We start from the raw sequence: 18,580 nt of genomic DNA, 5'->3' as shown, positions 1-18,580 counted from the left end.
CTATAGAAATGAAATTTTGACAAAATTTTCCACAGAAATGAAATTTCGACACAATTTTCCAAGGAAATAAAATGTTGACAAAATTTTCTATAAAAATGAAATTTTGACAAAATTTTCTATAGAAATAAAATTTTGAGAAAATTTTCTATTGAAGTGAAATTTTGACAAAATTTTCCCTCGAAATGAAATTTTGGCAAAAATTTTTAATATGAAATTTTGACAAAATTTTCCATGGAAATGATTTCTATAATAAAATTTTGAGAAAATTTTCTACATAAATAAAATTTTCCATAGAAATAACATTTTGAGAACATTTTCTATAGAAATACAATTTTGAGAAAATTTTCTATAGAAATGAAATTGACAAAATTTTGGTGATATTTTGTATAGAAATAAAATTTTGATAAAATTTTCTAAGGGAATGATATTTTGACAAATTTTTCCATGGAAATGAAATTTTGACAAAATTTTCTATAGCAATAAAATTTTGAGAAAATTTTCCATAGAAATAAAATTTTTGAGAATATTTTCTGTAGATTTTTTTAACAATTTTTTTTTAAATACAGTTGAAGCTCTGTTTAACGAATATCCCATTTAGCGAAAATCCAATTTAACGAACGTCAAAATTCTTAACATTGAGTATTCTAAATAACGAACAATTGAACAAAATTTACGTTCGATTTAACGAAAAGGCTTTTAATCTTAAGAAAATAAACAACAAAAAATCAGCAATATTTGACGATTGTGAGCATGGCTTAAGTCCTTAGGAAATATCCACAAAGTACGGCATTCCCAAGATATTTAGATTCCATTAAAATGTTTGAAAACACATATTCAATGGCCGCGTAACTGGTAAAGTTAGGTTAGATAGAGTGGCGCAGCTTCGCTACGGGAAATGGATCTACAACAGAGCCGGTACAGGACTACTCCCTGGCCCAGTTCTGGCCGAAACGTATGGAAGGTACCGGTCACTTCAACACGGGTTTGTCATTGACGGGGATAAATTTACTCTGCAGGCCACGGATTGGACTCATTCCAAACTACATGGCCTGGGAGAACTTAGTCGGACTAGACAGGTCCTCATGAACCAGTCTGGGACAAACCCTTAGGTACCGGTATTATTTTGATCATCCAAATTTCACCAGAAAGAAAAACTTTTGGACTATGTTGGCCCATAGGTAAATGTCTAGATCAAATAAAGTTTTAAAATAAAGAGAGTATAGAAATCAATAAAATATATGAAAATTTAAAAACTACGACAAACTCGAGCACTGGTACTAGTCCTGTGATAGGTCCGTTAGTGGCAATATTTCGTAGGATTGCCAGTTGGACAAGTGGTGAATTTTTCTCTTAATAATGAGTGCTACCCGATTCTATATTTAGCTCAATAACAAGGAACCTCCGTCTTATAGCTGAAGAGAAACTATAAAATACACAGGAATGTCAACATCATTAGTGAGAGGGATAAACTACCGCTGAAAAACTTTTTTGGTGCTCGGTCGAACCGGCAATCAAGCGTTGATAGTACATCTATGCCGACAGGAGCAGCAGAGTAATGGTGTATGTAGAACGTTTTAGGAAGATGTTACTATGAACACTACCTATGCCTGGCCCATCTTGCAACCGGGGACTGGAAACAAATTAGGCAATTCGTCTAAGAAGTTAAGAGCACACAAATTATAACATGGGTGTATATAGGCCCCATACGACAGCGAATCTTGGATCCTCTTTTCAATCTAACCTAGATATATCAAGTCCATCAGGATTATTTAAAGTATTATTTTTTAAGTGTCTCTGTGCCTGAATTTTTCAAATGATTATGAATTTTTACTCATCTGGTAAAAAAAACTACGATTTTCAATAAAAGTTAATATTTAATATTCCCGTTCGATTTAACGAATTTTTCTAAATAACGAAAGGGCCTGACAATATATCGTTCGTTAAACCGAGCTTCGACTGTATTCACAAAAAATTCTATAGAAATGAAATTTTCATATTTTCTGTAGAAATAAACTTTTGTAATATTTTCTATAGAAATTTCATTTTCTACAGAAATAAAATTTTCTTCAGAAATGAAATGTTGACAAAATTTTCTATAGAAATAAAATTTTGACATAATTTTCTATAGAAATAAAACTGACAAAATTTTCTATAGGAATAAAATTTTTGAAAAAATTTTCTGTTGAAACAAAATTTTGACAAAATGTTTAACATAAATGAAATTTTTACAAAATTTTCGATAGAAATGAAATTTTGACAAATTTACTTTAGAAATTAAGTTTTGACAAAATTTTCTATAGTAATACAATTTTGACAAAATTTTCTATAGTAATACAATTTTGACAAAATTTTCTATAGAAATAAAATTTTGACAAAATTTTCTGTAGAAATAAAATTTTGACAAAATTTTCTATAGAAATAAAATTTTGACAAAATTTTCTATAGAAATAAAATTTTGACAAAATTTTCTATAGAAATAAAATTTTGACAACATTTTCTGTAGAAATAAAATTTTGTCAAAATATTCTATAAAATAAAATTTTGTCAAAATTTTCTATAGAAATTAAATTTTTACAAAATTTGCTATAGAAATTAAATTTTGACAAAATTTTCTATAGAAATAAAATTTTTACAAAATTTGCTATAGAAATAAAATTTTGACAAAATTTGCTATAGAAATAAAATTTTGACAAAATTTGCTATAGAAATAAAATTTTGACAAAATTTTCTATAGAAATAAAATTTTGTCAAAATTTTCTATAGAAATAAAATTCTGTCAAAATTTTGTATTGAAATAAAATTTTACAAAATTTTCTATTTGAATTTGAATTTGAATTTATTGAATTTTCAAGTTTCACATACAACAAGATATTAATAATCTTATAATTACAGTATGTGAGTCAAGTTGAATGCTAGTTAACAAGGTGATAATAAACAAGGAATACAAAATAAAAAAATAATTATAAAAATAATAATAACAGACAAAATAAATATTTAATTAAAATAAAACAATTGATACAAAATTTATGGGCAAAAACCGAAAAAGTAAATAAGTGAAAGTAAAAACAAAAAAATAATATTTATAATAATAAAAACAAGAATTTAAAATTAAAAATAAAAATTAAATAAGAATAAATTAAAAAATAAAAAGCTACGATAAGTTTGAAAAATAGTTAAAAATTGATTTTTTAAAGGTATTAGCGTCGCCAATGAATTGGATTGATGGAGGTAATGAGTTCCAAAGACGGGTAGCAGTATTAAAGAAATGCCATTCAGACACTAAGAGTTGGTACTGTTGTGGTATAATCAACATTCTTCTGTTTGTTCTTCCGAATCGTAATTTGCTGTACAGATATATAGGCTCTTTTGTATAAACAATTTTGTGCAGGAGGATTAAAGTTCTTATTTTCAAGAGTTGGGAGAAGTCAACGCCATATAAGTTACTTTTGAAATTAGAACAGCTCTCAAAACGTTTGATTCCATAGACATATCTTATTATGGCACTAAATGCATTTTCAAGGCGACGTTTACTAACAGTATCAGTGTTACAAAATAATTCACAGCCGTAGAGAAGAATTGGCATCAAGTAAGACTTTGCTAGAAGCATACGTATATATTGAGGTGTATAAAACTGAGATTGACGAAGAGTGCGTAGCATACCAAATACTTTTCCAGCAATAGCACAAATATTGTCCTTCCACGTTAATGATTCGTTGAAGATGACGCCCAGATTTTTGGAGTTCTTAACGCGTTCAATATATTCACCGTCAATTTTTACTCGCACACCGTCAGATACAACTTGGGTGCGGTTACACATAATCATCATTTTAGATTTCTTCGGATTAATATGGAGATTGTTTTCGTTCGCCCATACACTAATATTATAAAGATCCAGATTGAGTTTGTCAATTCCAGAGGTAAGCTCGTCTCTTTTACAACTTAGATAAACCTGCACGTCATCAGCATAAATGTGGAGCTTAGAATATTTCAAGCAGAGTGGTAGATCGTTTATATACAGGCAGAAGAGAAGCGGCCCCAAAATGGATCCTTGAGGCACCCCCGAGCTAACTAGCAATGGTCTAGAAGTTAAATTATTTATATTAACTGATTGAGTACGTTTCCATAAATACGATCGAATTAAAGATAGAGCAGTAGGAGAAAAATTGAATTGGTGTTTTAGTTTTGAACACAGTATATCATGGTTTACGCAGTCAAAGGCTTTAGAGTGATCCAATAGTGTAAGACATGTAAATAGGCCATCATCCATCGCCGCTCGTACATCATCGGCCACATCAACAAGCGCAGTAATACAGCTATATTTTGCTCTGAATCCAGATTGCTTAGAGTACAACAAATTATGTCTTGAGATATAATCTGACATTTGCGAGTGTATTAGTTTTTCAAATGCCTTAGAAAGGTAGGGCAAAATAGAGATTGGGCGATATTCAGTTCCGTCTTTATTCTTCGGTATAGGCACGATTTTCGCATGCTTCCAACAATTTGGAAAAATGCTTGTTGTTATGATTTGATTGAAAATATCAGTAATAAATGGAAGTAGCAGTGGCAAACACATTTTTATAAATGTTGGTGGAATGCAATTCATACCCACAGCATTAGATTTTACAGAAGAACAGCTGTTAAAAACATCAACTTGTCTAATGCACGCAAATTCGAAGTCGGAGTAGGAAGGAAATATATGTGTATTGATTGTTCGACAGGTAATTGTAGGTGCAGTACGAATTGGTAAGCTTAAGAATTTTTCATTGAGTTCGTTGGGATCTGCATTTATTTGTTGCTGTCTTACAGACCCAATCCCAATTTCGCGAATAGTTTTCCACTTTTTGCGAGAATCTATCGCCGACTCAAAACGTTTTTTAAAGTAATTATTTTTGGCTCTCTGAATAGATTTGTTTACTTCCGTTCTGAGTGAACGGAATTCCTCATGAAGTTGTGTCGTTTTAAATCTTTTCCAGCGTTTGTAAGTCATATCCCTTTGGTTAATTAATGCTTTGATAGTGGAATTGAACCAACATTTACGAGGTTCACAAGAGCGAGAAATTTTAAGTGGCACTGAGCATTTCAACACTGACTCCAGATTATTGTTTAAGAACATGAGTTTATCATCAGGGCTTTGCATAGAGTAAAGTTGATTCCAGTTTATTTTGAAGAACTCTCGTTGAAGATATTCATAGTTTGTTTTAGCGAAGTTGTAAAATTCAACAGACTTATATTCGGGTGATGGTTTAACATCGTAAGTCAGAAATATCAAGTCGTGCTTTGAGAAGCAAGGTACCGAAATCTGATCGTACAATAGAGCTTTATTGACGTCATCAACTATGAAAATGTCGAGCAGACTACTACTATTAGAGGTGAAGTGCGTCGGGGTAGACATGTTAAGGTTATGTAATCCAATAGCACTAAACGAATCGATCAAAGTTGACTCTTTCAGGATATTAGAGTTTAGATCGCCAGCAATTATTACATCACTGTAGTCCACAACCATATGTTCCAATACATTCAAGAGATCAAAATAGGGAATAAGCTTATTAGGGCGGTAGATGCAGCTAATGAGAAGTTTGTGCATGTTCATATTTAATTCGATAAAGATATATTCCAGTCTATCATTAGCTTCTGACTTCCTTACAATCTTGTATTTTAAATAGTTTTTAATATAAATGGCAACACCTCCCCCAAGAGATACTCTGTCATTTCTAATAATATTGTACCCAATCATTTCAACCAGTGCGTCCGGCGTGGAGTCGTTAAACCATGTCTCCGAGATACAAATAATATCAATTCCAGATTGCTCGAATATAAATCTGAATTCGTCTATTTTCCTCGTTAGGCTTTGAGCATTAATATGACAGACATTCAATCCCAATTTCTGTTTTGTCAGAACTCGCAGCATGCATTTAACCCCGTCATTAGAACTCAATGTGTTATTTATCATGAACAGAGGATGATGAGTTTGGCAACGCTAATAGTATGCATTTAGAGCACAATATAAGTATAAAAGAAGTGAAAAAGTTGTTAACACATAAGTCGAAAAAATAATAAATACATGGGTTGAGACGTTTTATGAAGATTCGAAGATTGTAATAATCAATCGCAATTTGGACGAAAAAATTGTTCCAAGTTTTTAAGATTTTGTATTTGTATTGGTTCAGTACCAGTTATTGCCTTAACATATATTTGCCCCCGGTATGAAAATGTAGATGCAATATAATTTTGTTTCTTTAACTTAATGGCAGCCTGTAGTATTTTAAAGTTTGAGTGTGTAAGATTCTCTTTTATATATATGGCTTGGTTGGAGTCAAAGCCAATGTGTTTCAAACATAGCTGAGATCTGTTTGTTTTTCTGAAGTGGGCAAGCATTCGCAATATATTGTTTCTATCAGAGGGAGTGAATGTTTGAATTAATATTGTAGTGTCCATATATCTATTATCTTTGCTTTTCATGCGATACATTCCTTTGCATAGTGGTGTTGGTATACCTAAAGCAGTGCAGATACTATCGAAGATTTTATTTAGGTTCTCAGATTTAGAATAAGGAATCCCATTAATTCGTAGATCACAGGCAACAGATAGATTTTCCTGTCTTTGTATATGTGACTGTATTACACAGATTTCATCTCGCATGCATATTATTTGTTTATGTTCTTCTTCCACAACAGAGATTCGCTCTTGCAAAGAGCGAATGTTTTCATCTAATTGTTGAATTTGGCTGTTAAGTTTATTTAACAGCTTTGATTCCACTTCATCCAATCTGCTGTTAAAGTATGAGATGAGCCTCTCATCGCTTTCTTGTATCATCAGTTTTATTTGTTGTAACAAACTCTCCTGAGATGTGGGCATTGTTAATCGTGGTGTCTTAGAGGTTTTCTGCAATAGATTTTGTTCTTCTCTCTCCCTTTTAGACGAAGCCGTTAATTTCTCCATGAGTTCTTCGTGTAACTTGTTGTTGTTATGATTTATTTCTGAGAGAATTTGGTGTTGGTTGTCACTCTCTCTGTAATTCTCCATTGGGTATGTGAAGTGTATGCTGGTATTGACTTCGTTGTGTGAAATTAAATCCAACGATATTGTCAAATTTATAAGCTGATATGAAAAAACAACGACAGAAATCTTCACAGGGAAATAACGAATACCACAAAAGTCACTGTCACGCTACGCCAACAAACACAAGATAGATTACACGACTGTTAACAAATAATTAACAAAAACCGCAGAGCAACAAAAAAACACGTCCTTTCTCCTCAAAGTTTGCTGAATAAGGAAATAGAAATAAAATTTTGACAAAATTTTCTATAGAAACAAAATTTTGACAAAATTTTCTATAGAAATAAAATTTTGACAAAATATTCTATAGAAATAAAATTTTGAGAAAATTTTCTATAGACAAGAAATTTTGACAAAATTTTATATAGAAATAAAATTTTGACAAAATTTTATATAGAAATAAAATTTTAACAAAATTTTCTATAGAAATAAAATTTTGAAAAAATTTTCTATAGAAATAAAATTTTGTATCGAAATTACATTTTAACAATATTTTCTGAAATTGTGACAAAATTTTACGGGGAAATTAACATTTGACAAATTTTCTATGGAAATAAAATTTTGACAAAAATTTTCTATAGAAATTAAATTTTGACAACATTTTCTAAAGAAATAAAATTTTGCAAAATAAGTTCTTTTTTGTTTGGTAGTATTTGGTAAAATGTTCTCCATATTTTGTTAGACTATTTTTCGCGTGGGCAAAAATGCAATGAGGCAAAGAATAGTGTAGTAGTTGTTTAAATCCCTTGAAAAATATCCCCGAATCCCTTGAAAAATAGTGGAGAAACGTCTGGTGCATATGAAAAAAGTTTTATTTCAAAAACAAGTTATACCTAATAAGCTAAATTAAAATAATAATTATAATAACATACAGAATTGTTCAAAAAAAAAAACAAAAACAAAAAAAAAAAAAGGAAAAAAGCAAGGCAACATATTTTTTCTCAAACGAAATCGCTTTGAAACACTGAGAAATGTCACCAGAAATGTCATTATCGTTCGGTACTGGCATTGAACCCATAACCCTTTGTATGGAATTTATGTAGTCGGAAATCAATATTTAAGCTATAAAAATGGAACTGACCACAGCTGTGCGTCTATTCGAGTATAGTGGCAAACTAAACTAACTCTTACATCCATCAACAAAAAGGGTTTAATCTAAATCCGAAAATATAAACAGTGATGTGAAAACAGGCTCTCATAATCGGCTGCGTCGGAACTGATGCGAAGTCAACATGAACCTAATGATTATTATATCAGTTTCTCCAAACTGGCAAACCAACAATAATATTTTTTTGCGTGCATTTTCGTGAATATCCAACAACTTTCAACTGACAGTTAAAGTCTAACGAAGCTACATGGCCGTAAATGGATAAACTTATCTACACCTGAGCCGATTTTTTTTTTTTTTTTTTTTTTTTTTGTATCTTTATTGTGCAAATTACAAAACATTAATACATTTCGTCTCTGCGCCATTAGGCATTTTAGAGACTGTTCATAAAGTATATATTAACAATTTAATAAAGATATACATAATATTATTTAAATTCCATTTTATATAAATACAATAATTAATAATATTTTATCTCCATTTACATTATACCAGAAGCTCTTCAATTCGTTCTAGTAAATATTTCTTCAAAGTAATTTTGTACAAAGATAGATGTTCAATTTCTTTAATATATGGGGGCAGCAAATTATATTGCTGCGTACCTACATGATCAATACGTTGTTTTGTGGTTTCAGATTGACAATAAGCTATTTTTAAATTATTTCTATTACGGGTATTTACCGATAGCTGATTTCTCACAAAGTGTATGGTGTGATGTCCGATATTATGTAAGCTTTTATAAATATAGATCATTGATTGAAGTTTATGAATTCCATATATAGGCAAAATTGTGGGGAAAAATTCCTGATATAAGTCCAAAGTGGAATGGGAAATTCTCAAATTTGCTACGATTTTCAGAGCTTTATTCTGAAGCCGTTGAAGAGATTTCAACTCAGCTGATTTTTTCCAACCATAAATTATAGGCAAGTAACTATAATGACTTTGAATCAAGGCCTGAAAAATTAGGAGTTTAGTTTTCATATCGAACCTGTGTTGAAACTTGTATAGTAATCCAAGTGCTGGTGATATTTTAGATTTAAGGTAATGTATATGACTATCCCACGAAAGGTTCCCTTGTAAATGTAAACCTAAATATCGTACGGTGTGAACTTCCTGTATCTCACTTCCATCAATATGAATACTAAATCGATTGCTGAATTTAAAACGAGGTTTAAATCTGATAAGTTGAGTCTTGTCGGAGTTCAGATAGAGCTTATTAAGGCGAATAAACTCTAAAATCAATGACGCATCTCTTTCTATATGAAGCTTTACCGCTGTTTCATTTTTATAGGGATAAATAAGACAAATGTCATCCGCGTAAATAAATATCCTCCCATCCAATGTTAGATCCTTCAAATCGTTTATATAAATAGAAAACAGTAGCGGCCCTAAAACACTACCTTGAGGTACTCCATACCTGACATCTCTCAGTGAACTTTTCTGCCCTTTCAGCTGTACAAACTGTTTCCTGTTAGTTAAATAATTTTTCAATAGCATCAGTCCATTACCACAAATTCCATAAGATTCGAGTTTCCTTATCAAAATATTGTAATCGACAATATCAAAGGCTTTCGATAAATCATAAAATACCCCAATAACCGCCCGATGACCCTCATCTAATCCCTTGCAAATACTGGTATGCACATTTATAACAGCCTACTCCGTCCCACATGCTTTCCGAAAGCCATATTGGTAATCATTCAATAAATGATTATCCAAAAAATACCTATACAGTTGACTATGTATTACACGCTCGAAAACAGTGTCAATAACTGGCAGAATTGAAATGGGTCGGAAATCTTCTAACGCAGCAGCGTCACTTTTTTAGGTATTGGTACCACTTTATGTACTTTAAGGATTTGTGGATATATTGAGGTTCTCACCATGTCATTAAAAATCCTCACTAAATATGGAGTTATTATAGTAGCACAAGATAACAGCGTCTTCGGATATATCCCATCATGCCCACAACTCTTAGAAGGTAATAAGTTACTAATAATGTCCTCTATTTCCTCATTAGACGTGTAACTAATACGAAAACGTGTGTTATATGTACCCAATGTTCCTAAGCCATTAATATCATCATTCGGGTGCTCGTCAATTCTTGACTTCACCCTCCGAATTGAATCCACAAAATAATTATTCAAAGTTTCACTCTTAAGTTTATCACATTTAACTACTTTTCCATACCTGTCATTTATACATATCTCTCTATCCTTAACTCTTCCAAGTGATCTGTTCAAGAAGCCCCATGACTTTTTAGGATCATTCCTCAAATTCGTTAAAGTATCAGCATAATAGTTGTTCATTGAATTTTTATAAGCAATTTTAATCACTCTACTGATGCTCTTCAAATATAAGTTTATATTTGAATGCGGATTCTTCCTACGAAGCTTCAAAAGACGATCTTTGTACGCCAGAAGTTTCTTAAGATTTCCATTGACCCATGGAGCTATGCTGCTCCTCAAATCATAAATCTTCATTTTATTCACAGTTGAAATGTTAATCGCTTCGTCCAAACAAGCTGTTAAACAAGAAGTATCAATTGAAGGATCACCTGTGTATTGTAAATCCCGAATTTTATCTATTAGGACATTGTTCAACTTCTCATAATCACAAACCATATAACTATCACTCACAACTTCACAACTCTTAACTCCGAAGGCTATCCTACAAGAAATTATATTGTGATCGGATAGTTCACACTCAATTGAGTCTATAAAAAAAGGTTTATAAATGTTGCTGTACACGTGATCAATTGATGATTTACTTTGTGGCCTAGTAACAAGATCATGACAGTTCTTATAGTCAAAATTCATCAAAAGATTCAATAGCTCCGCAGATATGTTAGGCTCTAGAATATCAATATTGGCATCACCAACAATTACACACGGATACCTGCCATATCTCTCTAACATAATCTCTAGAAACGACAGAAAATTGCTCGTGGTACACCTTGGGGACTTATAAAAAGATATGAATATTAAGGGTCTTCCATTAACCTTTATATCATTAAACTTCATTGCAATAGAATCTATAAAATTCTCGCTTCGAATTTCCTCCACACTAAATGAATACAAATTTCGAACATAAATTGACGTCCCACCATAAGAGTCAAATCGACAACAATGAACTGGTTTATAGCCAGGTATATCATATATTTGGACAATATCAATTTCTCCAATTTCTTTCAGCAAGCGTTCCGATTATATTCTTTACACCATAAAAATTTACTTCAATGAATCCACTGTAGAATAGTTGTGAAACTTTAAAAAAAATATATATAACTATGTTATAATATATTCGGTTTAAGAAACAGTCTCTAATCTGCTAAACCAACAATTTAGCAATAATATATATTTTTTTTATTTTAAAATATATCATATATGTAACATTAGTAAAAGTACTCTTATAAAAATACATTTAACCTACAAATATACAAATATATATTTAAAAATAATAAAGAAAAAAGTCTCGCATTATCATTATCTACAATATTAAACTGTATTAAGTAATGAATATTCCGAAATGAAAGAATCCACCAACTCCGGATCTAGAGTAGATTTTGCTCTATCATATATATTAGAAATTCTCTTATAATCTCCATAATCACGTTCAAATTTTAATAAATCCATCCATGCGTCAGTGTTCGTTTTGCCAAAATAATGGACAGCGTTTTCAAAACATAGACGGATTCGGGAAATATCGCTTGACTGAAAATAGACAGAAAATACATAAAAGAAATATTTGAAATACATATAGAAAAATAATTAAAAGTTACGGTAATATAACTAACATTATTAAATACGATACAAGGGTGTCCATTTTGTTAGTCGTTATTGAACTATCACGAGGCATGTCTTCGCATGCTCCGCCAATTCTACAGATCTAACAGACGGAATCCAGAATACCTATGAATCCATCCAGTAGAGGCTTCTTTGATTTGGATGGGGGGACCCTTTCAATGTTACTTAATAATCCTTTCATTATTTCTTTTACTATATCTGTAAGTTTCCACAGGGCTTACAACAATAAAACCTACGTTGAGTAAAAACTGTTTAATCAGATTATCTGAATGAGCCTTAAATAAACGGGCTCCACATTCACCTAGTCCTACCAGACTGCTCTTAAATATTCAATCGACCAGGCGGATTAAAAGCCAATGAACTAGGGTTTGTAATCACAATCAAAATTAAAGAAAAACAAGTAAGGAAAGTCTTAAGTCTGGCGGGGCCGACTATATTATACTTTGTAGATCTAAATTTTCGATACCATATCACATCCGTCAAATGTGTTGGGGGCTATATATAAAGGTTTGTCCCAAATACACACATTTAAATATCACTGGATCTGGACAGAATTTGATAGACTTCTACAAAATCTATAGACTCAAAATTTAAGTCGGCTAATGCACTAGGGTGGAACACAATGTTAGTAAAAAAATATGGGAAACATTTAAATCTGAAGCTATTTTAAGGAAACTTCGCAAAAGTTTATTTATGATTTATCGCTCGATATATATGTATTAGAAGTTTAGGAAAATTAGAGTCATTTGTACAACTTTTCGACTAAGCAGTGGCGATTTTACAAGGAAAATGTTGGTATTTTGACAATTTTTGTCGACATCAGAAAAACATATATATGGGAGCTATATTCAAATCTGAACCGATTTCAACCAAATTTGGCACGCATAGCTACAATGGTATTTCTACTCCCTGTGCAAAATTTCAACAAATCGGATTGGCCTCTGTGGCCATATGAGTGTAAATCGGGCGAAAGCTATATATGGGAGCTATATCTACATCTGAACCCATTTCAACCAAATTTGGCACGCATAGCTACAATGCTAATTCTACTCCCTGTGCAAAATTCCAATTAAATCGGTGTAAAATCGAAAATCGACTTTCACAATTTAAAGAAAAAAATAACTTTAATTTTTTAGTTACACTGGATAATTTTATACATTCATATTCACCGCGTTATCCTTTAACATGATTTTTGAAATAAACTATATCCTCTGCAGAAATTCGAAGAATTACCACAGAAAAAGCTCATAAGGGTATGAGGAAATGTTAACTTTTCCGTTAAAAGCCGATTTAAGCCAACATCAAAATTTGGTTTAGTCGATTTTCAAAAATAGCAAAAATTGTAATAACAACGTAAATTCGCCTTCGAGTTTTTGGATAAAAAGTCGTTTAGTTATACTGTCGATTTTCCACTTCAAGATACTTGAAGCTTTAATTTGCTCGAACCTACAAAAAAATATTTTTTTTTTCAATCACGAAATTAATTTTTTGATTGTATCATCAGCAAGTCAATTGGAAAATTAATTGAAACAATTAAAGTTTGTAATTGATTTTTGTTTCAATTAAAATATTTGTTGAACCAATTACAAATTAGTGAATACTTTTTTTAATTCAATTAAAATTTTAACTGGAAAAATTTTTGTGATATTTTTTTTCTGTGTAGTGGATAATTTTTATATGTAGCCTCCCAAAATTATAATTTGATTAAAAAAATCAACATACCTTTGTTTTCGCTTGTATTTCTATTTCAGCCATTTTTCTATGCAACTCCAAACATGGCGGTGGTATTTGACACAATTCGTCATATAATTCTCTAGCTTTCCCCAACGATTCACAACGCATTGTGTATTCTATAAAATATGCACGAAATATACCAAATTCCGGATGCACTTGCTTTGCAGCTTCCTGAAGAAGTCCAGGTAATTTCTTTGGATGTTCATCGACGTAAGCTTCAAAGAATTTAATTGCCATGTGCCATAATGAAACACATTTAGCAATACCCAATTCCTTATTAGCTTTTAGGAAGACTTCATAAAATGCCGAGGGATTTTGTGTTTTACCATAGGCCTTCATCAAGAGTTCATAGATCCGAACGGAGTTGTTAAATGCCAAAACTTCTTTGATTATTGTCTCAACCTGGATAATGCCATTGGGTGATTTAAGAAGCAGTTCCACTAAAGCCTCATAGTGGGTGACACTCATTAATCTGGATTTGTGGCCCATATTGAATGCTTTCGATAGACAATATCTTTTCAAATCGCCCTCAGTGCTCATATCTTGATTAAGATCTAACATGGCATTAATGAAATATGACCACATTGTTTCATTGGGTAATGCTTCCACAGCCTTTTCGTAGGCCTTAAAACAAAGTTCAATGCGAATTTTAAGACTCCGCGTTTTCCATATATTTTCATTTATTAGAGGACTATCTAAGGTATCCTGAATCTCTGCCACCTGCAATGGTGTGACGTCTTGCAGATCAATTATGTTGTATCCTCGAAGTTCTCTTTGGGCCAGAAAATCCCATACAATAGGTTCAGCAAAGAAATGTTTCGTTAAATCATCAGTGATTTCTTTTTGCAATAATGCTGTACAATTAACATATGCAGGTTCCTCACATCTTTCCAGAAGTTTCAAATAATACGAGACATTTGTAATTTTGGCTCTATTATTTCGATAAAGAAGTAAGGCTCGTTCCAGGCCCAGTTGACGTTCCATAACATTTAATGTACTACTGACATCGGTAATGCGTGCCGTTTCCTTAATAAGTATATCGAAAAATGCTAGATTTAGAACTTCTGATGAGGGGTTTCGTTTTAGAGCACGAAGAAATATTTCTGTGACATTTTTTAGTTGTTTAGTAGACTCATAGGCCCACAAAGCAAAGTCGCACCACACAGAATCCTTTTCGCCATGATACTAAAATTAAGGATGCATAGAAACAGAGTTCAATGACAAAAGTGGTGTATTTACTACTAAAGGTTATTTACCGCCAACATTTTCTCATAGATACCCGCCACTTGTCCTGGATTTGATTTCTTGCTAAAATGTATAAAACTTTTCCACAAACGTTCCTCTTGAGGAAATTGCTGCGTGCCATTTCTATACAATTTAATGATACGCTGTATAATGGATCGCTTAACATCGGGCAGTGTACAATGTAGCTGTGTCTCCTTCTCCATTACCCATTTATGGGTATTCTTTTCGAATTGAATATATTCTATATAATTTATTATATTCTTTTTACTTTGGATAATTTTTGTTTCACGTTGTTCCCTTTCCCGCATTAACTTATACAGCTCCTCATCCGTACATATACCACTTGCTTTTATGGCCTCATATTCGGGCAAATCCCTTTCTTGGATTTCTTTTAGAATTTCAGCCATTGTCTTTAAATTATTAACACAATTTTAATTAATAAAATTGCTTGAAATGTTACCACAAGAAAACTACACGATGAAATTGTAAACAAATAGCAGCACGTTTTCATTGACAGCAGTTAACCATTCACAATTAAAGGCATTTCAATAACAACAAGAATGTTGCCAATGTTGCGTGTTTTAAAGGTCGTCGTTTAAAATGCCATACGTTCTATTTTTGGCTAGAAGATCAAAATTTACCACTGTGCAGGAAATGTGAGGTGAATTCCCAAATGTAATTTTTGCGGGCTTTACTTTTCGAAGCAGATCTATATATACACTTTACCAAACGACCAAGAGAGCTTGCACCATCTTACACTGAACTAGTGACAAAAATGCAACCAAATTTCGTTCTGCTCCCACCGCCTAAAATTGTGAAAGTTATATTGGTAAACCATTTTTCGACCTTCCAAATGGAATAAAGTGATAGTTTTTCAGATATTTTTCTAGACATGCTGCTTCCATCAAGAATAAACACTGATAGACGTTGGAGCATCAGCCGAATGTAGCAGAATTGCAACTTATAAATCAACATAAGGGCTATTTACTCTTAGCACTGGATACCCTAAACCGTGAAGGACTAATAGAAAACAGAGTATTCGTTTATCCAGGACATCTGCAAAAATATGCAACACTGTCATCAGCTGTTTAAAAACAATCACAGAAAAGAAATGAAATCTTGCATTTTTAATGTATGAAATGCTCCAATTAGTAATAAATATTTACTGCTGCAATTATTTATGACACTGTACCACTTGGAATTTCATGTTTTTCGATAAATTAGTCACAATAAATTGCTATTGTGAATCGAAGAAGCGGCACTTTATCAAAATATAATTTGTCAACATCGGCGCGACTTGCACTGATGAAATCAGGGTTGCCAGTTTGGTCCTATCGGACCAAAATTGGTCCAAAAAATTATTAATTTTAAAATTTGGTCCGATGGTCCGACCAAATGGAATATGGTTGATTTTGGTCCATTTTCGTCAAATCGGTTTTTTTTTAATTTTCTGTAGAAATAAAATTTTGACAAAATTTTTCTGTAGAAACAAAATTTGGACAAAAATTTCTACTGAAATAAAATTTTAACAAAATTTTCAATAGAAATAAAATGTAGCCAAAATTTTGTACAGAAATAAAATTTAAAAAAAAAATTTTTTGAACAGAAATAAACTTAAAAAAAATTTTTTACAGGAAGAACATTTTGTGAAAATTTTATACAGAAATAAAATTTGCAAATTTTTATAAATTTTGCAAAATTTTCTATAGAAATAAAATTTTGACAAAATTTTCTATAGAAGTAAAATTTTAGCAACAATTTTCTGTCGAAGCAAAATTTTGGAAAATTTTAACTATTAAATGGTATTAATTTAATTTGGAAAAGTGGTCCGAACACCAGTGCAACGATGTTCTGGATAGCCCATACAAATGTTGCATCTAGTGCTAAAAGAAAACAGCTCTATAATTGCTTTGTTAAGACATTATGTTCAATGTGTTTTTATTCGTATAAATATTAGACCTTGAATATTTTATAAACTTCTATTCAAATTAATAAACATCTAAACAATCGTATTTTACTTGACCACAATGTTTCTTTTACAACTATCTTAAAATGCACTAACAGTTTGAAGGGGCTCTTATTGACGTCTTTCTATATTTATCTAAAAAGAAACTTAATAATTGCACTTATGCGATACTTTTTTGTAGTAACGTGGCGTGGTACAACTTCTCAATAGTGACGGCACTTTTGTGACGAGTTTTAGATATCGTATACGACTGTTTTCGACGTGGGGATTCGCAGAAGCACCTTCAAATTCAAAAAATGTTGGCAGGAATTTATATGATCAAAATCGTAGATGACACGTTTTTGTCAGCAAGTGAGCGATTTTTTAATTTGGTTTCTTTTCTTTGTTCGTTTGATGAATAACCAAATATTGTAAAAGCATATAAAATTCTGCAAATCCATTAATGCAAGTTGTCTGATTTGTAGGGTAATTCTCGTTTTCCAAAAAGAAATTGAATCACTTGACTATGAAATTGAGTGCAATGACTGGGCACTGCAAATAAACAAAATCATTGTGAATTATCAAAAGGCGTCTATACATTTTCTTGGTCTATGACTACAAACCATAGACCATGAAAATATAAAGACAATGATTTTGTTTATTTGCAGTCCGCAGTCATTCCACTCAATTGCACAGTCAAGTGACTCAATTTCTTTTTGAAAAACGAGAATTACAGTACAAATCAGTCTATTTGTATTACAAAAAAGGTGTGGATGTATAGAATTTTACATGTTATCCAATATTTGCTGTTTCATCAAGAGAACAAAGGAAAGAAAACAAATTAACGCCAAATTAAAAAATCACTCCAAGGCATATTAAAGAGGTAAAGTCATGCAATCAGTTGACTAATATCGACATTCATCTTGTCAAAGGCTTTGTTTACGTTTAGTAGGTTTGTTTACATTCTTTGTGTACATAAATATTACAATACAACAACACTACACATACAAAAAAATGTCAACTTAAGTGACCTGCCATTTTAGTTTGACTTTCTAAATATCATGGGGTGTACACACGTTTGCTCGTGACTTTACCTTTAATTAATATGCCTTGAAATCACTCATTTGCACAAGGCATATTAATTAAAGGTAAAGTCACGAGCAAACGTGTGTACACCCCATGATATTTAGAAAGTCAAACTGAAATGACAGGTCACTTAAGTTGACATTTTGTGTATGTGTAGTGTTGTTGTATTGTTGAACATTTGGACTTTGTTGTAAATTTAGATAATTATATTTAACAGTTTTTCAAGAAAGCTCTTTTATTTTTCTCCCCAGTTTCTAACACGTAGGCGAAAAGTTTCATAAAATTAAACCCATACAAACAACACAATGTAAATAAAAGCAATATTTATGTACACAAAGAATGTAAACAAACCTACTAAACGTAAACAAAGACTTTGACAAGATGAATGTCGATATTAGTCACCTGATTGCATGACTTTACCTTTAATTAATATGCCTTGTCATTTGCAGACGAACAAGAACCATCTACGGTGTGCTGTGAATTCACTTAAGATGGCTATACCTTCATTGGTCTATGCTGCAAATAAACTAAGTCATTGTGAATTGAAATGAGACGTCTATACATTTATTGGTCTTTTTCAGTCGAACGAAAGTTTTC

General features: G+C 31.7%; 1 protein-coding gene across 1 annotated transcript; it reads right to left on the bottom strand.

The window, feature by feature from the left end:
* Positions 1-11,509: 11,509 nt before the first annotated feature.
* Positions 11,510-15,471, bottom strand: LOC142231879 (U3 small nucleolar RNA-associated protein 6 homolog). Its single transcript, XM_075302538.1, has 3 exons — positions 14,964-15,471; positions 13,696-14,892; positions 11,510-11,880 (listed from the first exon to the last, which is right to left on the bottom strand). The coding sequence occupies exons 1-3, from the start codon at positions 15,357-15,359 to the stop codon at positions 11,665-11,667; spliced, it is 1,809 nt and encodes a 602-aa protein (XP_075158653.1). The 5' UTR covers positions 15,360-15,471; the 3' UTR covers positions 11,510-11,664.
* Between the last annotated feature and the right edge of the window lie 3,109 nt (positions 15,472-18,580).

Source organism: Haematobia irritans, chromosome 3 (assembly GCF_050003625.1).
Source record: "Haematobia irritans isolate KBUSLIRL chromosome 3, ASM5000362v1, whole genome shotgun sequence".
NCBI lineage: Eukaryota > Metazoa > Arthropoda > Insecta > Diptera > Muscidae > Haematobia > Haematobia irritans.
This window is presented reverse-complemented; position numbering and strand designations above follow the sequence as displayed.